The 23,256-nt window shown below is 41.6% G+C and overlaps 1 protein-coding gene and 1 pseudogene across 2 annotated transcripts in view; one reads left to right on the forward strand and one right to left on the reverse strand.

The window, feature by feature from the left end:
• Positions 1–14,022, reverse strand: part of LOC149283430 (heparan sulfate 2-O-sulfotransferase 1) — a 104,295-nt gene extending 90,273 nt beyond the window's left edge. The window contains exon 1 of the mRNA XM_089497592.1: positions 13,676–14,022. Coding sequence (XP_089353718.1) covers positions 13,676–13,799 — 124 coding nt within the window. The 5' untranslated portion in view covers positions 13,800–14,022. The remainder of the gene's footprint in view (positions 1–13,675) is intronic.
• Positions 14,023–14,410: 388 nt separating this feature from the next.
• The window catches only part of LOC149283431 (selenoprotein F-like), a 40,271-nt pseudogene continuing 31,425 nt past the window's right edge, over positions 14,411–23,256 (forward strand). Inside the window, exons 1-2 of the transcript XR_016277924.1 lie at positions 14,411–14,841; positions 16,871–17,038. The product of XR_016277924.1 is annotated as a selenoprotein F-like (transcript). The remainder of the gene's footprint in view (positions 14,842–16,870; positions 17,039–23,256) is intronic.

Raw genomic sequence — 23,256 nt, forward strand, 5'->3', positions numbered from 1 at the left:
CCACATGCCATAGCCATTCCAGAACTCAGTTGTGTCATCTGTTGCAACAGCCGGAGGCAATGAGAATCTGTAGTAAAATGCCACCCATTTTCAAAGATGGCAATTCTGAAATGAAGAAAGGCTAAAGCGGTTCATGTTCAAAAGCAAGATGAGCTTCATGGCAAATGATACCACATTGTTGCAACTGCAGCTTTAAACCAAGTACCTGTACCTACCAGGACTTTTAAAAATCACATTTTACTTAGATCTTACAACAATATGCTGTGTAACTCAACAGAAATATTCATGGAGCATTTCATAGTTCAGTTTCAACAAGGCATGCATCTATATACTGAATACATATACTGACTATACTGGATGCATTTAGCAGCTACTGTCTTCCAATAAACTCACCATTTAAAGGAGACTGTTTTTCAGTGAATGTAGCTAGAGGCAATTGAAAGCACTGTATTAATATAGCTGAATATAAATATAAATGCATTACACTAACCATCCCTGTTTAGATTTCCACAGTGTTTGCCAGCTTCTTCAAAGCATTTAAGGAAAATACATCCTGATTATTTCAAGCTTAAGATGATGGTGTAAAAAAGGAAATAACCTTTCAGGCTAGAGGAAGACATCAAAGAAACATTAAAACACACAGAACCTTCTGGATGTTTCTCCTGGTTTTCATTTTTTAGAAAATCAGGTGTATATTCACTCCACAGGAAAGCAGTAACCAGTCACAACTTACTAATGGGCACAAGCTAATCATGTAATTCATGCAAACGTATATTAATACATTACAGGTGGTTTGTGCTTTTGTTTTTCTACACTGAAGAGCTGTCTAGAAAATGTTTAAAAATTTGTAGGCGCTCCCACTTCTTGTAAACAATTTTAAAGAAAAGGATAGATTAAAAAAATATCAACTCTAATATAAATATTTATTATCAAACATGCCAGGCAAAACTGAAAGCAACTGACAGGGTATGCCTCTGGGAAGGGAGGAGGCATCCTACCATCCTACCTCTGTACTCCACAAATGAGGGTTCAGTAGTTAAGCATCACAACAGAGTGGTCAGTGTTCTTGAATGCGAAGGATTCTCTAGATATGTATCTTAACAGTGTGCCCCTAAAGGTTTTTTTCCCCCAATTTAATCTTTATTAAGTTTTTCTTAAATATTTTACAAATTTAACATATCATTTAATCTTCTTCACTCTGTTTTTTCAATTACAAAGAAAAAATTGTCTTTGTCTAAAGGCTTTTCTTTCGCACCAGCACAGGTTTCCTCTAGCCCCTCTCTCTCTCTTTGGCAAGGAATTCCACTATTGTTTTCCAAAACAAAGTGCATCTGATGAAGTGGACTGGAATCCATGAAAGCTTATGCTAGAAATTTATTTTTCTCAAGTCTCAATGTTGCCACAAGATTTTTTATATCTTCTTATATTGATATTAATATGGCTTTGAGTTTGAATACTACTACTTATGATACAGTTAGGATCTGTTCCAAGCTTCATCAGGCCCAGAGGAAAGTAAGTATGCACTTCTGGGCAGGGCCTACATGATAGGTAGAGGCTGTAAGGAAAAGAATGCTGCCACTTTCTGGCACTGGTCGACTCTCTCAGATGTCTTTCATACCACTCCTCAATTCTCCGTACCCTTCCTCAATTCTCCCTTGCATGTGAACTCTGAGCCAAAATAGCATTGCCTCTGGGGATTAACAGCATCCAGACATCTCTCAAACTAACATGTCTTTTTATGGAAAGAACAAATAAGGTTTTAATATTGCTGGAGCAATCAATCATGAAACTTGCTTTCTTCACAAAACACTTTGGAAGGGTCATAACCTCGCTTCCTGACTTAAAGCCTTCAGCAACAGGAGGATACTTCTCTATCTTTCCACTGTGTACACTGAATGAGAAACAAACAAGGAACTGATGTGGGAGAGAGTCCCACTTCAAGTGCACTGACATGCAACAGGACCAAAGTTATCTTGCTTTGGACACAAAGACCTGTAGGACCAAAGCTCTACCCCTATGGACCAAAGCTATACGATCCTGCCCACGTTTTGACATCCTCTGTAGCAAGCCTTCTGTCTGTCCCACCACCCTCACAGCCCACCTTCTTTATGGGCTGGACTTGGCAGAACTACATTATCTTCATTATGTTTAGTTTCTCTTGTTTTTAATTACTACATTTTAAACTGGCTTAAATTTTATGGATAGATTAATGATTTTTAACTTTTGTATTTGGAATATTAATACCAATTTTAAAGCTTTTGTAAGGCGCCTTAAGTTCCAGACTGGAAAAAAGGCAGGATATAAATGAATATAACAAGTGCAGAACCCCCTGCCAAAGGTGCCAATGCAGAGAAATAATGGAAATTTAGAAAGTAACAAATATGAAACCACATCCCTATATCCTCCCCAAAACTAGTGGTTTGTATGTGCCAGGAGATATTCCTCTATCCTATGCCATCAATACCCATCTGCCCTAAGAATTTTGGGGGTACAAAAACAGGGCACTATTAATTTCAGATTATTAGGACAAAATAGAACAGAACTATACCATATTTCAACTGTCTCCTCCAAAAAAATTTTGCACCCTTGGCAATACTCCCTGAAAAGAGATTTGAGCCAGTACCCTCTTCTAGATCTTTGAGCCAAGTTGGTTGACATACAGAGCAGGGATGCAGGCAAAGCAAAAAGGTCTGTGCTAGCCCTGAAAGTTCAGCCAGATTGGTTGATAAAAGATCTTCTCTTGGTTCTGGCAGTGCAGGATTTTGGGATGTCCCATGCTTTTGGGAGAGTGTAAAGAAGCAATTCCTTCTTCTTTCCCATCTCAGTATATCTTATTGGTTTGGGTTGGAATGCTTAGCAGGCCAGAGAGATGTTGATGTTTTCTTACAGAGAAGTTTCTCCTAGTTCCAGGAATGCATGATTTGGTGTGGCCAAAAGCTTTCAGGGGGTTAGAGAAGTGGGAGTTCCACCACCACTACAGAAATTTGGCACCCTTGGCAATGCTCCCTCAAAAGAGATTTGGGTCAGTATCCTCTTCTAGAACTAAGGATGTATGATTTGGGTTTAGACGTATGTCCAATGCAGCTCAGTGCTGGAAATAAGGAACTAATTCTGCCACATTCTTCTGGAATAAGGAACCAGCCTCAACCCATTCTTTTGAAACCTATTCTGAAGCTATCTTAAATCCTAACTACAAACTCCACTCACATGAACCTTTTGCACCTCACTATAAACCTAATACATTCACCTTAGACATAGACAGCTGGCATAAGATGTCAAATGGGGATGCAAAAGAATTATGATAACTTATTAGCTCATATCTAAAAATTACCACACTTTACAACAAAGCCCTCTTAATTTTCTAGTGACTTGTGATCTATGACTTGTGCTTGTGACTTTCTTGAGCCATCCAAAATGTTGAGCCAAAGGTGCACCATTAATTAAACTGTACACATAAAACACTGTATAGAGAGCAATTTAAGCATAAATGGTGTCAGTCTGCAAATGCAAATAGTACAAGGAAGCGGTAGACAGAATTACGAGTGGCAAGTTTTCACTATTCAGCAAGAAAACACATTTACTGCTGCATAATATATGAAAAAATCCTAAATCAATCCCTGAAGTGGGTGGACATCTGTGTCATTGTTCTCTGAAGCACATCATCAACGGAAAATTGTTCCATTTGTAAAGCTTTGACACATCAGTGTTTGAAGAGTAAAGGACGGATACAGTTCAGTTAATGGAAGATCCTGAACCACTGTTCTGTGAACACTAGTACAAATCCTACTGGCATTACTGTTTCTAGGAAATAAAGCAATAAAAACAGCAGGTAAGTAACAAAAGGTATTTCTCCACCACTACTAATCAGTTTTCTCATTTCTTCAATGCTTAGATTTAGTCCATCAAATGAGATGCTGCAATTCACTTCTTCCCATAGCTGACTAATTGATAAAGATAATTCAAAATGTTAATTTCATTTGATAACCATACATAATTCATTTTTGCTGTATATGAACTGAAAAACAACTATCTACAACTCAGATTCATAAAGTATGCATGTTAAAAAAATACCATTCAATTAGTCATCTTTAACATTAAGACAAGAGAGCAACCAATACAGACAAGGTTCACTACAGAACACCAAACCATGTTCCAAAAGTTCTAATTACTATTTAGAACACAATTAAAAAACTGCATGTCATCCCATGTTGTAAGTAAATTTTCTTGTTATTTACCCTCAAGCTGACTTTAGCTTATGAAGATCCTACAAATAAAAGACCTCCAAGACCCTCAATCATCAACTGCCCACCTCAGGTCTTGCCAACTCAGGGCCACAACTTCCTTGACTGAATCAATCCACATGCCTTCCTCCTTTCCTACCTCCTTCTACTTTATCAAGCATTAGTATCATTTCCAGTAAGTCACATCATCTCACAATATGTCCAAGGTATGAAGGTCTCAGTTTAGTCATCTCCACCTCTAGTGAGTCCAAGCTTATTTGGTCTACAACCCATTCACTTGCCTTTTTAGCAGCTCAAGTATCCATAGAACGATTTTCCAGTGCCACATTTCAAATGAGTTGATTTTGTTTCCTATCAGGTTTGTTTATTTATTGGTCAGCCAGCTTTCATAGTTTACCTCACACGGGTGCACAATCTCACGACCACAGAATGGTACTGTTAAGGTGTGGTCAAGTAATTTAGTTCACTTATGTATACAAACCAATGCTGACACAGTTAAGTCATCTTAAAGCATTCAGGAATTTAGAGCATGGAAAGGAAATGCTCTCTTCCAGATCTGCTTCATTCATGATCCCACTGTAGTGACAAAGATAGTCTGAAGAGAAACTTTTGCCCGGTCAAGATGGGTGCCATAGGACTCCATCATCACGTGCGAGAGGCAACGCTTCTAGATGCCCCTCGCACGTGACGAGAGCGTCAAAATGGTGGAGCCCTGTACAGATTGGTGCTGCCATCATTACGTGACGGACGCCTAGTGTCCGCACATTGCGGCGCCATTATGACATCACGAGTGCACTTTTTGCAGGTTCTTTTTGGTCCGCAGGGAAGCCCTGCGGTCTGGAGGCTGCGGCTTCCCCGCGGACCAAAGTTAGGCACCGGGAGACCGTCCTTTTTGGACAGTCTGTCCCGCACCTTTGTCACTTTTCAGCTGAACAGTTACTATCCTTTGTACAATCCAGAAATATGCACAGAGTTTGCAACTGCGCAAAGCCCTACAACTCGTTCAGTCAAATATTACAGATTCTCTTTTGACTTTTCCTATCAATAATTGAGGTCAGTGGTAGCAAAAGTGGCTGGCGCACATACCCTTCTCTCATCTCCATATTAGGATTTCTGAACCCCTAAAGAAGACTGCATCTCTTCCAAACTATTCTTGTTGTTTCAATGTTCCTTTAACAAAATTGATCAACATCATTACCAAATGTATAGTCCCACACCGCATTTTACTTCTACACATTTTTAAAGATAAGGTCTCAAGAAGGAACAGCTGAAATTGGGTGCAAAGGGAAAGCCAGTATGTGAAAATCCAAAGCAGCCATTTCAAGATATGCTAATACATGGCCTGTCAGTCTAAGACAGACTGGATGATGTGTTTAAAAGATTCATTTCAATTTCTCAGAGTGTTTGGAGATTTCACTGCTTATAAACCAATTATTTCACATTACTCAAATCAGAATGAAAATTTTGTTCTGAAATGAAAATTATTCTTGTTCGCATGTCACAAAACATTGTTCTATCAGGAAATATCTAAACAATTTGTTCTACTGTCAGTTTCTTCTCAAGGTTCCAAGAATTGAGAAGACTTTGACTAGTACAGTTCAAACCATAAAGCTTTGTGCGTCACACAGAAGTCAAGCAGACATTCATTTTTTCCAATCTGAAACAACAGGTGCCCCCAAAATGCAGCCTGAATTATCATGCTAAGTTTTGCATGTAATACCATGGATAATTGTCTTACTTCTTTCAACAAAACAGCAGTTGTTTTGGCTAAACTATACACTTGCTAGTATTAACCCATGGAGACAATTTGTAAAGAACAAAGACACTTATAATCCAAGTTCCTAGAACCAGACATTATTCAACTGCTAAAAAGACTTTACTGACATTAACAAAACAGCGTATAACACAGCAGGATCTTTTTTTTTAATCAGATGTCAGTTCACAGTTGATTTTATGTGGTTAATTTTTACTATTATTTACATATGGATTAATCCAAGACAACTGTTGACTGACTTCCAGGTGATACCTTTGCTCAGATATTAAAAATGACATATTCTTTACTAGATGAAAATTCTTCATTATGTGTGAAATAAATAACAAAACTAGAATTTAAACAGCAAGCTAAAAATAGTTTCAAACCAGGGAGGGGTTGCAGTATATTTTTAAGCAATCAAAAAATAATTTGATCTGAAAGCAAATTACTTTTACATTTAAACTAGATTGACTCTAACACATCTAAAGAGTTCCTTCTCTGCCGTTTCATTATGGCATGGAGATCATCCTGGGCTGCTGAAGGAAACACAGAAATGAAACATTTTCCAGTGCTTGACATAATGTTATCTGATTTAGTACAGTTCAATTCATATATTGTATTGAATCACATACAAAGCTTCATGTGAAAATTATTTTGTTGGAATACTTGTAATAAAGCTGAGAATATATTTTCTTTATTTTTAATTAAAAAAATGACTACACCAGAAAGAAAGAATGCTACTTTTTGGACAAATACTTAAAAAAAACTATACTTGATATATCTTATATTAACAGCTTAACCTTCCTCTGCCAAGCTATTACTGTAATACCATTAGCTTCATTCACTCATGCTCTGAACTCATCAGTTCCGTTTCAAGTTGGGGGGGGAAATCTGACTCAGTACAACAGATTTAATCCTGTTCCACTAAGGATAGATGTGAGTCTATAGGCACAGGAAATTTACACTGTATTTTGTCTCGACAACTTGATTAAGAAGCAGGAAATTTTATGAAATAAAAACAAGCTTAACACTGTATTCCTTTGTTCATTCCTTTGTGCAAGAAGAATAACTAGAAGTTGATATGCTACATAGAATATGAATGACTGCAATACAACTGCCCAGACAAATATAAACATGTGTGTGCATGTACATAAACACATGGCATAGAAAACTTTCCACCCCATTATCTCCATACCACTGATAAGTGGAACATAAAGCTTTGTTAAGTGCTATGAACATAGCAAGAGCTGAGTAAAGCTTCAAAGAAAGATTGCATGTTAGCTATCCAAAGATCAGACCAATTCAATATGGAAATGCTTCTCAATACATATCTGATTACCAGATGAATTAGGCACAGCAAGCACAAATAATGGTGGGAAATAGTAGCAATCAGCACTGAAAGATGATCTATGTCCACTGATGAAATCCTGGATCTTCATATTCAAAGTATCACCCCCATTAGTTTAATATGATGTTAAAAGATATACTTTTAAGCTAAACATGAGTCAATAGTGTGATATGGGTGCCAAAAAAGTCAATGCAATTCTAGCCTGCATCAACAGAAGTATAGTGCCCAGATCAAAAGATGTTGTAGTGCTACTCTATTCTGCTTTGGTCAGACTTCACATGATATACTATGTCCCATTCTGGGCACCACAGTTCCAAAAAGATATTGACAAGCTCAAAAGTGTCCGGAGGAGGGCAACCAGGATGAGCCACATTCTGGAAACCAAGCCCTATGAGGATCAGCTTAAGGAGCAAGGTATGTTTAGCTCGGAGAAGAGAAGACTGAGAGATTACATGATAGCCATCTTTAAATTTCTGAATGGATGTCATATAGAAAATGTTTTCTGTTGCTCCAGAGACTAGAACATAAATCAATAGACTCTAATTACAAGAAAAGAGAATTCACATTATCATTACTTCTTGAATGAAAAAGCAGTTTGACAGTGGGATGGACTGCCCCAAAGATGGTGGATTCTCCATCTTTGGAGGTCTATAAACAGAGGTTGGATGGGCATCTTTCAGGAATGCTTCAGATCTGTCCAATGAATGAAAGGAGTTGGACTAGATAGTCCTTGGACTAGAGGTCCCTTCCAACTCTAATATTATTTGATTTTTCTTAAAAATCTCTCTCAAATTCTAGGGAAATATTCAGTTAATTTTTTCATACAAATGAAGGGGGGCATTATTTAACATTTGGATGTCACATATTGCAGACAAAGGCTTACTACTACTACTACTACTACTACTGTATTATTCACTCCAGAGTTTGCTCCCAGCAGCAAAAACAGTTCCTGAGAATTCTTTTAAGATATATTGGCTTTAATTTTTACCAATTCCCCTCTCCCTCTTGATCCTTTCCCATGCTGTTCCTGAAAGATGCCTCAACTCTATAGAGCAGATTTTCAAGAAGCTTAGGGGAAATAAACAAAAAATGCTATCGCCTCCCATCCTGCCAGCAGAAATGCTCTACTGGATCAGAAACATTCTACCTTTTCATAGATAGAAGGCAAAGTCTGGATCCAACCAACATTCTTTATTATTGTGGTTATCTAAGTTATGCTGGGAGTGGCAGTCACCACTTTTGCTAGGATCCAAAGAATCTATCTTCTATAAGATCATGATCATGCACTGTACACACACTGAAATACGGTACTTTAGTATTTTTGCCTGTGACCTATCAAAGCTTTGCATGCATTCATGCCTCAGATTTAGTATCTTACTTTGCCATTTATCACTTCATAGAAAAAACATTATATTAAAAATATTGGTGCCTTTTTCTGAACATTTCCGAGCACATGACTGCATTCCTAGACATAACTGGGGGGAAACAGCACTGGACTTAACAGGACTTATTTTTATTAGATCTGTACAGGATTATGGGTGCCATATGAGCATACTTAAAGTTCCCTGCTTATGTGAAAGAACATAAAATAAAAATCCTTTAATCTTGCCATGCGACCCCAACTCCAGATGTAATTCTGTACCAAAAAAACGCATGAGGGCTACATAATCAAAAATTTTGCACTGCTGCATATCAGTAGGTTTAGCTGCTAAAGAAATTACTCTGCATGTATTTTCTGCATGTTCAGAAAATACAATATGCAAATAAAAAATACAATTTTAATTTCTTCCCACAATGGTAATTAAATCTAATTCAGCCAGTCAAGAAACAAGACAAGATGCACTATACTGATATATTCATTTGCTTTAAAGAAGCTTACTTGCTAATTAGCTTACTTGCTGTTCACCGCTATGATCTTTGGAATAGCGGTATATAAATAAAAAAACAAACAAAAACAAAGATAAAGTCAAATTTCAGTCACAGATTATTCATTTTCATATATTATTATGTTACCTTTCTTGCACTGGGATTTTGAATTCCACAACAGACATCTTGCTCACTAACCATGTTAGTTAGCACCAACATGTCTTAAATACTGGGGCAAACTTCTTTAGCCCATCGTTTTGGACAAGAGTTACCACCATCCCTCACATTGGCAAAGCTTGTTATGGCTCACACATATTTCAACATTTGGAGGGCCTGAGGTTCAGCTGTGTTTTAGCAAACCAAGTCACAGAGCCCAAAGTTTACATCATGCTTATTATACACATAACAGAGCAAGTTCAATGGCAGTTGTGTCTGTACGACCTATAAAGCCCTATACAACCTACATCCGGACTATTTGAAAGGCTGTACCTCCCCATCTGAAGCTGTCAGAACTTTAAGATCATCAAGAGGATGGCTTTCTCTTGATCCTGCCACCATTACAAACTTGCTTGATGAGGACAAGAAAGACTTCTTGATGGCTGTTCCTACCCTCTGGAACTCCATTCCACAAGAGGCTAGGCTGGTTCCTCCCTGTTTTCCTTTTGCAGACAAGCAAAACCCTTTTTGAAGTTGAAGGCTTTCATGGCTGGTATACATAGTTTTTTGTGAGAAGATGCTAGCCACAGATGCTCACAAAATGTCAGCAATAAACTCTTCTAGAACACAGCCTCATAGCCCGAAAAACCCACAAAAAACTATGGATGCTGGCCGCAAAAGCCTTCAACCTCCCAAGCTTTTAATGGTTAACAAGGGAAGGTTATTCCTATAGATATATGTTTTATCTTTTATATGATTTTTAATCAGTTTCATCATGGTTTAATGTGGTGATTTTAAATTGGCTTTAAAACTTTTTGTAAATGCCTTTAATTTACTGTTCTGGAAGCTGCCTTGGATCCTATCCTGGGAGAAAGGCAACAAATAAATAAAGTGAATAAATAAATTGAGATAAAATTCTATGCACTGATACTTTAATGATGGAAGTATATAAAGTGGATTTCTCCCCCAAGTAACATTCAATGAAACCATATACAGCATTAAGCCCCACCAGTTTTTGTAGTTTTGTATGGGTACATGCAGACTCACCCTGGGAAAGAAAAATACAGGTTTTGCTTGTAAAATGTTCACCAAAAGGAATAAAAGCGCTAAGAGAATTGTCTTTTTAAAAAGTTACACCACATTTCTTCTTTACATTACTTCCTGTATCAGTAAAGGTCCTACAATAATTCTGGAATGATAAAGACTACATGTATGCATTGAAATACTTCAACTTTTCATGAATATGGCTTAATATATACAGTCGGCCCTTCTTATACACGGACTTTTTATACATGGATTCTAGCATACACAGTTTGAAAATGTTCCAAAAAAGTATAAATTTACCTTGATGTTCCATTTTTTATTAGGGACACCATTTTGCTATGTCATTATAGTTAATGGGACTTGAGCATACACGGATTTTGTTATACACGGGGGATCTTGGAACCAAACCCCAGCGTATAACAAGGATCCACTGTACAATACAAAGCATATAATTCAAAGCACTATAATAATTATATCTAAGAGAGCCCTGAGCGTGTAAGACATCCCACTACAACATTGTAAAGTTGTAAAGTGTACATCACAGAAACTACAAGTACAACATTATCTGCTAAGTAAGGTTTTCTACTCTAACCAATGTATGTAGACTATCTCACTCGATGAGAAGAATGAGAAGGTACAATTATTTTAACTTAATACTGTTGAACCCATACCAATCTACTACTGAAAAGACTGGTAACAAAATTTAAGGACACTCTGAACTACAGGTTCCCTCAAGATAAAGTGGAACTGTAGTTCAGACCCCCTTTTGAACTACGTTTCATGGGCAGATATCCTGATAGGACAGAGAAAGAGATAACGATAAATAGTTTGCCATTACCATCTCTCTGAGGCTGAGAAACTGTGACTTGCCCTAGGTCACCCAGTGTGTTTCATGGCCAATCCGTGATTCAAACCCTGTTACAGACTGCCAAAATAAAGCTGCTTCGGGTCTCTTTGGAGGTATGCTGTTTAAATGATGCATGGGTCCTAAGAGTCCGGAGGTCGCACCAAAGCCACACTCCATTCCTAAGCACTGGAGTGCAGCTTTGGTGCAGCTTCCGGATTCTTAGGATGCATGCATCATTTAAATAGCATACCCCCAAAGAGACCCCAAGCAGCTTTATTTTGGCAGTCTGTAACAGGCCCCAGTATCCTAGTCCAACACCCAAACCACTACCTCCCCAATGACCCTCAAACATGTACATTTATGCAAATGCAGATACTCCAAAATCCAAAAGAGTTTTGGTCTCAAGGATAAGGGAGAGCCAACCCATACTCTGCTGGAAGCACTTCTCTTTACACAATTTATAAGGTCTGACACTTAAGCAGATGATTGGCCATTGCAAAGGTTCCACAAACAGCTACTGACTATCAACCGTCAACACCTCTGTCCTCACCTTCACCGCACAGAGGCCAGTAGGAACTAGTCTCTGAAGACCCTGGCTGTGAAATTTTATTCATTCCAAGCAAAGCCCTTTGTGACCCTCTGCACTCTCCGCCCCACCTTTCAGTTGATTTCACAACCAGGAAGAACAAAACCTCCCTAAGAGATCTTCACCCCAGCTGCAGAAGACGCCGCCAAACCCTACAAACAATATGGGTTGAATCTATTATGTTATGCTATACCATATTAAAACTGCCAACATAGGATGGAACATGTCATACAGGGATGAGCACATGGAAGGCTTATTAACAGTTTAAGATGGCACATTTGACAGTGTCCTGCACACACACAGACACCTGAGCCAGACTGGTTGACAAAACATCCTCTCTTCTGGTTCTGGGGATGCAGGATTTAGGGTGTCCCACAGCTTTTGGGGGAGTGTAGAGAAGTGATTCCTTCTTCTTTCCCATCTCAGTATACCTTCTTGGTTTGGGTTGGCCTGCTTAGCAGTGCCTTGGCCATGGCAAGGAAATCTAGGCCAGACAGATGTTGTTTTCTTACAGAGGAGTTTTGGCATGATTTGATGTGGCCTTAAGTGGGTTAGAGAAGTGGGAGTCCCCCCCAACCCACCAAAATTTGGCAATGCTCCTTCAAAAGGGATTTGGGTCAGTACCCTTTTCTAGATCTTTGAGGCCAAACTGGTCGATATGATATGGGGGGGGGGGGGGATGCAGGCAAAGCAAAACGGTTTCTGCTGTCCCTGAAATCTGAGCCAGACAGGTAGATAAAAGATCCTCTCTTGATTCTGGGGGTTCAGCTTTTGGGGTGTCCCACACCTTCTTGCTTTGGATTGGCAGTGCCCTGGGCGCATTCAGGGAGATGTGAGCCAGACTGGCTAATATGTGGGCCCTCTCCACTGTCCCACAACTATGCCTTCCTGACTCTCCCTTAAATCGCCTCATTGCAAGGGGGATTACATTTTACTGTCAGTTTTATTGAGATTTTAATAACCGATTTTTATACTGTTGTATTTTAAATTGTGGATTCAGGATTGTGTTATTATTTTACAATGTTTTATTTCTGATTGTAACCCTGACCCAATCCTCCAGGGAAGAGGTAGGCTATAAATAAATAGTATAGACTCAAGGGGGCTCAAGCAAAGCAAGGCAAGGCCACCACAGGCATGGGGCAGTTTCCTGATATTTTCCTCCCCCATCTATATAGATAGATAGATAGATAGATAGATAGATAGATAGAGAGATATGGTCAGGGCTGTTGCCAATCTCTACACCTTGGTCACTTTTTCTGGAGAGAGGCCATTATGGTAGTGTTCTAAGGAATATATATATATATATATACATATATGCATGTATAGACACACATATAGAGATGTCTCTACATCTCTATGTACATCTGTCACTCTTCCCTGAAAGAGGCTGTTATGATAGTTTTCTAAGGCGCATATATATATATATATATATATATATATATACAGACACACATATGTAATGTCTATGTACATCTCTCACTTTCTCCTGAGAGAGGCCGTTATGGAATATATATGTATATATGTTACTTTTCCCTGAGGGAGGCAGTGTTCTAAGGAATACACACACACACACACACATAGCTATGTCTACATCTCTAGGTACATCTGCCACTTTTCCCTAAGGAATAGATGTTTGTGTGTATGTATAGATACACACATATGTATATAGCTATGTGTACATCTCCATGTATACGTCGTTTTCCCCTGAGAGAGGCCGTTATGGCAGTGCTCTAAGACACACACAGAGGTGCTCCGCGGGAAAGCGAAGGGAAGCCTTCCTCCCTGCCTGCCTCCGGTTCCCAGGGCCGCTTCCCAGCCTCGCTCCCTCACTCACCGAGCTTCCCCCGGGACTCCTCCAGCTTCTGGATCTGGTTCTCGAGGAAGAGGACGGAGACCCCGAAGGCGAGCACCGCCAAGAGCTGCAACTTGGGCGGCAGCATAATCCGGAGCAGCCCCATCGGCAGCCGCCCGCCTGGCGCCCTGCTGCGCGTTCCGCCCGGGGATCACGACATCATCGCCGCCACGCGGGGCCCAGAGGCGCCTCTGCCGCCCTCACTCCATCCCTGGGCTCCCTTGGCTCCGACCGGCGCCTCCCTCCTTCCCCTTCCCCTTCCGGCACGCGCCGCCCAACCGCCGCTCTGCGCGCGCTGCTCAGCAACCGAACGCCCGGCCGCCCTCACTCACGCCCACCGCTCCCACCACTGACCAGCCGGAGGACAGGCCCCGCCCCCATGCTCCCTGCCTATTGGCTCCCTTCCTCCACGTCCCCTCTCCTATTGGGCCTCCCGCTCCTTCGGCCCGCCCCTCGCCTCCTTCGCAGGAGCAAACCCACCACTCTCCTCTTTCCTCCCTCTCCCTCGCGTACCTCGCTTCCTGATTGGGCCACCTCCTCTTCCTCCCCGCCCCCTGCGCTCCAAAGCCTGGCCACTCTCCCTCAGCGGATTGGGCGCGGGGTATCCACGTCCCGCGTTTGGATTGGTCAGCGCTCTTGCCAATCTTGTGTGCCTAGCTCGTTTTGGGGCTTTTTCCCCCCCCCGGTGTTCTAAGTGGTTCCCAACCATTGGCGCCGTCATTTCTTGTGGACTTCAACTCCCAGAAGGCCCAGCCAGTTTGACCAACGGTAAGGAATTATGGGAGATGAAGTCCAAATTTATCTGGAGGGCCACAAGGTTGGGAAACGGCTGTTCTAAGAAGTGCCTGAAAAAAATACGAGAAAATATTCTTTCATGGGAAGAACGGCGATGCCTTTGTCACAAGCCAAACTACACAATTTATTAAGTGGTTTCTGTAAGTGGTCTTCCGTGTCTGGAAGGAGTGAAAGGCATTTTCCCCTTCAGTTCGAATCAGGCAGTGCCGAGGACAGCCTGAGCAGCTCGGGGTCCTAACCGATGCGCCTCCTCCGGTGTTGCCGGTGTCCGCCACAGTGCCAACATGGCGGTTGGGAAAGGAGCGGCAGAGCTGGGCCGCCATTGGCTGTGGCTCATGTCTGTCTTGCAGGCGGTAAGTGGACGGGGTGGGAAGCCATGGGTTTCTGGCCAGGAGTCCATGAGGGGAACTTGGTTCTTAGCGCAGTTCTATTGCTCTGGGATTGAGCTCTTTTAAACCTATTGGGCTTTGATTTCCTGAGTCAACGTACACGGAACTCAACAGTGCGATGCAGCAGCTAACAAGGCCAATGCGATTCCAGGCTGCATCAATAGAAGTATAGTCTCCAGATCAAGGGAAGTCATAGTGCCACCTGGAATGTTGTGTCCAGTTCTGGGGAACACGACTCAAAATGTATGCGGCCACTGTGTGAGTGCTTCCCAACTGGGGAACCCCTGCAGGGATTAAAAATCCCATAAGCCAGTGACTGCACGTCCTAACAACTAACTAACTAACTAACTTTCCCCCGTGTTCCATTTAGGAGCCTCTAATCAGGATAAAAGGCCCTTTTATGGTCCTTGGGGCCTCTTCCAACTCCATGATACTAGAACAGTGGTCCTCAGATTGTGCCCTTGAAGGGATTTTGGACTCCAACTCCCAGAAGCCTCAGCCATGTTGCCCAGTACTCTGGGATTCTGGGAGCTGGAGTCCAAAATCCCTTCAAGGGCACAATCTGAGGACCACTGTTCCAGGATGTGTGTGTTCAGAATTATGCCATTTTTGCTGATACGCAAAAAGCACCCTGCACTTTTCCCCCCTTTTTAGTTAAGGTAAAATCAGAATTGAGAGCGATGTGGTGGTTTAGTAGTTAAGATGCCAGTTCTGACCATTGGAAGATCTGAAGGCTGGCAGTCCAAGGCCCGGGTGCTGCATGAAGCCAGCCAAGTTTTCATAGCATTTTGAACAAAGGAAACTAGAAATCACATTTCATTGGTTACACTGAATTAAACATTTACACCCCTGTATATTCATTGGATATCCTATCATTCGTCTCTATCCCTCGTGGGTTAGCCATCAGTCAATCTTTTACCTATATGTTTTGTTTCACTGTCCTCAAACTATTTATGCAGTACTTCCTTTTATTTCAGTTAGAATTGTAACTTAGGAGCCATTTCCAAATAGTTTACACTCCAAAAGAGATAATTGTACATGACCTAGAATACCAACCTTTGCTCTTAGTTCATGTCAGAACTAGAGCCTTCAGCTCATGAGCATTAGTCAAATTCTGAAATTTTAACCATTCTACCATACTCTTAGGTAAACAAGATTAAAAATGAAGTTTATTTACAAGCAGATGTTAATGTTGTATCTTTTCAAGGTTGGTACTCAGACCGTATGGTTAACAGTACAGTCGCCCCTTCGTTTTCATGGACTTCCGAGTCCACAGTTTCATTCCTTCATGGACCGGCAAGCATTAAAATTGCATGCATGTGGTAGTGCGCTGCCATTCAAGCCAGGGCCTATCAATGTTTACACAGTGGCCAACCCGATTATCATGGGAAGCCCACCATAAGCACAATAGAAGTGCAACTGTTCATGCTCCCAAACAACTGTTATACAGAAGAATACTCCATCTGGTAGTGGAGGCAGTCCATATTCATTGTGACTAGTCGCCTCTGATAACAATACCCTCAATCTTATATGAATCCATCCATTCTGCTTTTAAAGCTTCTCAAGTTGACAACCATTGTCTTTTGTTAGCAAATTCTGTGTTGTAACTATGCCCTACATGAAGTAGTCCTATGTCTGTATTATTCTGTTTCAGTGGATGACCCTGAGTTTTAATATGAGAATATGAATAATTATAAATAAATATAAATAAATAAATAAATAAATAAATAATATAAGAATATAAATAATTCTGTTTACACCAAACTTAATTTCATACACCTTTGGCATCTCTTCCCTTACTCTTGTTTTTTCCTATACTAAACAGTTCCAAACATCTAACTTTCCTTTTTCAGAAAGTTGCTCCTGTTGTTTGATAATTTTCACTCCCTTCTCTTCCACTTTTGTCAAGTTTCACCATATCATTTTCAGATGCTGATTTAAATGGTTTTAGAAATTGTAAAGTGATTAGTTTATACACCTTGATTGCTTTCAGATATCTGTCTATGGGGCAGAATTATCATCAGAGGCATGCAGAGACCTGGGCTTCTCAAGTAACTTACTGTGCAGTTCTTGTGACCTTCTCAGCCAGTTTGGCTTGAATCAGCTGGATCCATTGTGCAGGAAGTGCTGCCAAGAAGAAGCTCAATCTGAAACTAGAAAGGTATGGTTGATCATTATACTTAAAATAGCAAAGCTAGACCATTATTTAAAGTTTACCAAGATGTATTATGAGACCCAGCATGGTGTAGTTGTTTGAGTGTTGGACTGTGACACTGAAGCCCAGGGTACAAATCCCTGCTCAGCCATGGAAAACGACTGAGTGATCTTGAGCAAGTCACACTCTCTTAGCCTCAGAGGAAGGCAAAAGCAGACCCCCTCTGAATGAAATTTGCCAAGAAAACTCCTTAAGGTTGCTGTAAATCAAAACAACTTGAAGGTTCATAACAATAATAAAGTTGTATTGCATTGCTTTATTTATACACTGCCTCCCCACAGCAGGGACTCAGGGCAGCTAGTTGTAAGATTACCTAAGGCCCTTTATAAACGGGCATCTCTTTTAGACGCCCCCAACCCTATTACGTACAGAGTACATACAAAATGGCGGCGCCCTGTCCACATGGGCGCCACCATTACAAAGTCATGGCCACGCCGCCTCCAAACGGAGTGGTGCGGACATGGTGTCCTGGCGCCACGGAAGGGCGCCCGTGGCGCTCTTAACGCAGTGCCGGAAGGAGCTCCATTTTGGAGCACTGGAAGGAGCTCCATTTTGGAGCTCCTTCTTGGTTTTGTGTCGCTGGCGCAGCCTTTACACAGCTGCGCCAGCGAAACAAAGGAGAAAGGGGCCAAGTGGCCCCTTTCCCCGCTGCTGTTGGGGTGTCCTTGGGACTTAAAGCCCCAAGGACACCCCTTTCCAAGCCGCGGGGAAGCGACCTTTTGCTGCTTCCCCATGGCCTGGAAAAGCGGCGGATCAGGGCCTCAGGGCTGCCGCTGTTGCAGCTGAGGCCCTGATCCTTTGGGGAAAGGGGTGGTCTGGAAACCGCCAAAGTTTCCTTAAGTTAAATTTTAGCATCCATGGTCATACAGATTGTTGATAGAGCTTTTGTTACTGTAGATAATTCTCTTGATTCTTGGCTGTCAAGATTTTCTTTTTCACCTGCATCTGTAGAGGTTGTTGGATTTCAGAGATCTGATCAAACGAGCAAAACACAATCAGCTGCGCAGCTTCAAGACATTAGACCATATGCAGGACATCAGAAGGTTATGGCTTGCTGTTCTTTTGACCAGTTAACCTTTGGCCCGTTACAGATGGGCATAAAGTTTGCGCTCCTTGCGTACTAAGATTAGAAAGGGGCGTCACTTCCTGACGCCCCTAATTGTAGCACGCGTGGAGCGGATACAACATAGCGGCGCCCTATACACATAGGCGCCGCTATGGCTACGTCACAACCGCGCCGCCTCCAAATGGGGCGGCGCGGAAGTGACGTACTGGGGCCGCATTCGTGGCCCCAGAAAGAGCTCCATTTCAGAGCTCCTTCCACCTTTGCGTCGCTGGGCACAGCCTTTACATGGCTGCACCAGCGACGCAGAGCAGAAAGGGGCCAAGCAGCCCCTTTCTCCTCCTCCCCGCCGCCACCGGGTGTCCTTGGGGCTTGAAGCCCCAAGCACACCCCTTTCCAGGCCGCGGGGAAGCGGCCTTTTGCAGCTTCCCAGCAGCCTGGAAAGCGGCAGATCGGGGCCTCAGAGGCTGCCATTGGGGCAGCTGAGGCCCCAATCTGGCGGGGAAAGGGCCGGTTGCAGGCCGCCCCAAACGGGCGGTCTGTAACGCGCCCTAGTTCCTTTAAAATAGAAACTGCTTTAAGCTATATCAGTGGTTCCCAACCTTCCTAATGCCTCAACCCTATAATACAGTTCCTCATGTTGTGGTGACCCCCAACCATAAAGGAGTGGTGTCTCGGTTTCTAAGACCATTGGAAACATGTGTTAGGTGACCCCTGTGAAAGGGTTGTTCGATCTCCAAAGGGGTTGTGATCCACAGGTTGAGAACCGCTAAGCTAAATGAACTGTGCTTATTGATAGTGCAATCAGTTCAGAATACATGCAATGTAGAAGATGTTGCAGATTTTAAACCTTTTCTGTCTTTCTGCCTTTTCGCTAAAATAGCTTCTAAGCAGAGTAAAATGACGGTCTCTTTCAGTTTCTCCTTCTGTTTCATAATGAAATAGTTATGGTGTTTACAGACCCCAGTTCAAATATCATTAAATACATGTTGAAATCCATTTTTAATATCATGGTATCACACCACTAGTTTCTATGGCTGGTTTTTTTAAATTAAAAAATACTGTAATTGATGTTGAAAATAGAAAAGTTTTGGAACTACTACTGAGGAAAGTGAGGGAGCCCTGATGGCACAGTGCTTAAATGCTGGTACTGTAGCCACAATGTTGTGAGTTTGATCTTGCAAGGCTCCGGGTTGACTCAGCCTTCCATCCTTTGGTAGCTTGGTGAAATGAGTACCCAGCTTGTTGGAGACAATTGGCTAATATGTTGTAAGCTGCTTAGAGAGTCCTATAGAAATGTAAGTGCTATAAGGGAAGAAAATTCAAAAGCGACATTACAGTTGAACATTTAAAAAAGCAAAAATAATGACAACAGATTATTTACATAATAATCTGAGGTGGGTGATGAAGACATTGAACTAGTCAAAGACTTTCTTTACCTTGAGTCAGTCATTAATCAAAGTGAAGACTGTAGCAAAGAAAGCAGAAGAAGACTACGACTTGAATGGCAGCTGTGAAGGTACTACACATAAGATCATGAATTGAATACTGAAGTCACAATTGTCCACAATTGTATCTACAATTTCTGTGTATGGTTATGAAAGCTGGTTGATGAAGAAAGTTGATGGGAAAAGAATCACTCGTTTGAAATGTGCAGTACGAAGGTTTTATGGATACGATGGACTGCGAAAGTGACAATAAACAGATCCTAGAGCATATGAAGTCCGAACTCGCCCTGGAAGCCAACACGACTCGACTGAGGTTATTATACTTTGGCCATGTCATAAGAGATCATGTCTTATTAGAAAATATAATAATGTGTGGTAACATGAGAGGAACATGAGCATGGCTAACCAGTTTGCAGGACTTGAGCAGGGCTGTTGATTCATGGTGCACTTAAACAACAGAAAAGTCTCTCACTGCTCAAGTTCTTCAAATTCCCCCAATTCCACCTCCTCATGCATTATTATTATTATTATTATTATTATTATTATTTTGTTATTGGTGCAACAAAGTGTCTTGGAGATGTTTAGTTCATAGGGCTGCCATAAGTTGAAGCTGACTTGATAGCAATTAACAGCAATAAATAATTGGTGTTAGAAGACAACACTGAAGGTACCATTTCAGTTCTTCCATTTTTTGCCTTGGTTCTCTTTAGCAACATGATCCTATGCATGATTTCTCAGAACTATTTCCCAGAGACTTCAAGAAACTTACTTATAACATACTGTCATTGCAATGTACAAGAGTTAGTGTTTGTATAACAGAATGTCCATATATAAACTAGGTCATATTAAGAAATTATTCCTAACTCCCAGGTTCAGTTGGAGACAGGAGAAACCTTACAAGTCATAAAGAAAAGAGGCAACATGTGGATGTTAGCATTCTCATTGTATGATATAAACTAAAAGTTGAGAAATTTGGCTCACTGAATGCATAACCAGTAACCCCACCCCCAATTTCCTTTGCCCATTGCCAGGTCTTTCCAGTAGCAAACTGGAAACTTAGAGCACTTATGTCTTCTGGGTGCAGTTCCTCACCTGGTGTTACTCAGATGGCACGTTAGAGCCTCTGTTGCACTACTAACAAAAATAAAATAATGCAGATGGAGGGGGAATTGGAGGAAAATAAAGCACTTGAGCTTTTTAATTGCACCTTCCATGATTTTCAAAGCCCCATTTCCTCCACCTTTTGTACATATTGTGCTGTTTAAGAAACAGAAACTTAGCTGGATGTATATGGTTTTTATTTGGTTTATACCCACTGAGAATCAACATAGCTTTGTACAAGACTAACCTGCTATTTTTAGTAGATGAGTTCTCAATATTCATTATGCTGAGAGTACCCTGTGGGTATTCCTGTTGATTCAGAGAAGGTCTTCAATCAAGTGCCCTTGAATTGTATGCTCAGTGTTTCAGAAATTCTCTGCTTCAGGGAACAGAATTTGTTATCTCAAACTTATTTATGGAGACTTCAGGGTTACACTGCTTACAAATGGAAGCTGCTCTGAATATGTTACTTTTTAAAAGGTATGAGCTAAAACTACCTGCCTTCATTATTTTTAAGAATAAAATCTCTTTTTGACCAAATTTTGCATTCTATTTCAGACAAATATCTTATGGACAACAGAAGGGAATACTAGCCTCTTCAGCTGTTCTTCTTAGCTGATCTGTATGTTATGATTAACCATAGTTTGTTAGGCTAAGGGATCTTGTAGCACCTTTGAGACTCTTATGACAAAAATGAGCCGCTGTATATAGGGTTGCCATAACCCGGCTGCAACCAGAATTTCCCCGGTTTTGGCGGCACCTGCCCGCTCCCGTCATGGGTGCCGCCAAAAACCGGGACATCCCCAGTTGCAGTGGGGTTGCGCCGCAACCCGCGGGGCCTCGTTACCCTCCTCCTCCTCCACCTCGCATGGCCGCGCAGAGGAAGAGGAGGGCAGCGAGGCCTGGGGCGGAGGAGGCAAAGGGGGAGATGGCGCCTCCTGTGTGCGGCCGCACCACCCTCCCCGCCTCCCTGTGGCCCTGCGCCCTCTTTCCTGGCCTCCGAGGAGACCGAGAAGGAGGGCAGGCCCTGGCGATCACCAGCGGCTCCACGCCCTCTTTCCCGGCCTCTGAGGAGACCGAGAAGGAGGGCAGGCCCTGGCGATTGCCAGCGGCTCCGTGCCCTCTTTCCCGGCCTCCGAGGAGACCTAGGCCTCCGCAGAGGCTGGGAAGGAGCGTGCGGGGCCACCAGCGATTGCATTATGAAATGTAGGACAGGTTTTTTTTTTAATGGATGCTCCATTAAAAAAAAGTGTCCTACATTTCATAATTTTGTCCTACATGTTTCCCAGTTTGGAGGTCCTCATTTATGGCAACCCTAACTGTATACCTCTTTTTGTTATGCTGCTTCCCTTTCTTTGCTGCACCTGTGAGGAGATTAGCAACATTCACTTCCAGTTCTGATAATATATACCTTGGTTGTCTCTACACTGTAGAATTAATGTAGTTTGATGCTGTTTTAACTTTCATGTATCAATGCTATAGAATCCTAGATTGTGGCACCACATCTCACTAATAGAGAAGGCTAAATTTCTCACAAAACTATAAATACCCAAATTCTGTAGCATAGAGTGATGGCAGTTAAAGAGGTGTCCAACTGTATTATTTTTACAGTGTAGATGCACCTTCATTCTATTTAGAGCTGGAAAAATGTGGTTAATGTAAGCTACAGTTTATTTGAAACAGGCCATGATTAACCACAATTTGCTGAACGGAGACAAAACATCAAGCTGAAATAGAACATTTCTGATTTTCTACTTGTAGATACACCAGAAGTAGAGTTGCCAGGTTGAAAATGGGACGGGGCTACTGTAATTTTAATCATTAACAGTTTATGGATGAGGAAGAGGTACAGTAAAGTTCAATCAGGCAGAACTATAGCACTTTTCTGTCACTCTCCCCCAACCCACTTTTTTACTGTTGCATCTTTTCTCAACACAGCTATTTACTGCCCAGTGGAGGGGCTGCATGGAGAAGCATGCTATAACTGGACACACAGCACTTTCCAATCCAGGATCTGATAGTGTTTAAAGCTATAAAAGCCCTTCCAACATTCAGTCTAGTAGGCATAACCAGTGGGGAAGGGTGGAAAATGTGAACCTCTGGCTTGTTCCTGCCAAAATAAGCCTTGATTTATCATGGCAGTCTTTATTGGTCAATTGACCTGTGAGGACAGAAAGGAAACACTGGCATGTGCAGGTGACCCTTTGAGCTGGCTTGAAGATGATGACATTTTAACTAGTCCATTCTTGTTATAATGCAATAGCCTCTGTTTATTTATTTATTAGATTTATATCCCATCTTTCTCCCAAATTTAGAGATTCAACATGGCTTGATTTATTTCTGGATGTTACTAGTTTGCCAGACACTAAATATTACCTAGTGTCACGTGCTGGACAATAATTATTTCCCCTGAATCAAATAATTTAACTACCCTTTCTTCCCAGTGCCATCAGGCCCTTTCCAAAACACTGAAGGTATGCTGATTTCTGTCACAGCTAAATATTAACTTCCCTGATCATTGCATTATTTGTTACAGTGTCAACTCAATCAGC

The sequence above is a fragment of the Sceloporus occidentalis genome, unplaced genomic scaffold, assembly GCF_023333645.1.
Source record: "Sceloporus occidentalis isolate IW3139 unplaced genomic scaffold, rSceOcc1.0.p SCAF_104, whole genome shotgun sequence".
NCBI classification, from domain to species: domain Eukaryota; kingdom Metazoa; phylum Chordata; class Lepidosauria; order Squamata; family Phrynosomatidae; genus Sceloporus; species Sceloporus occidentalis.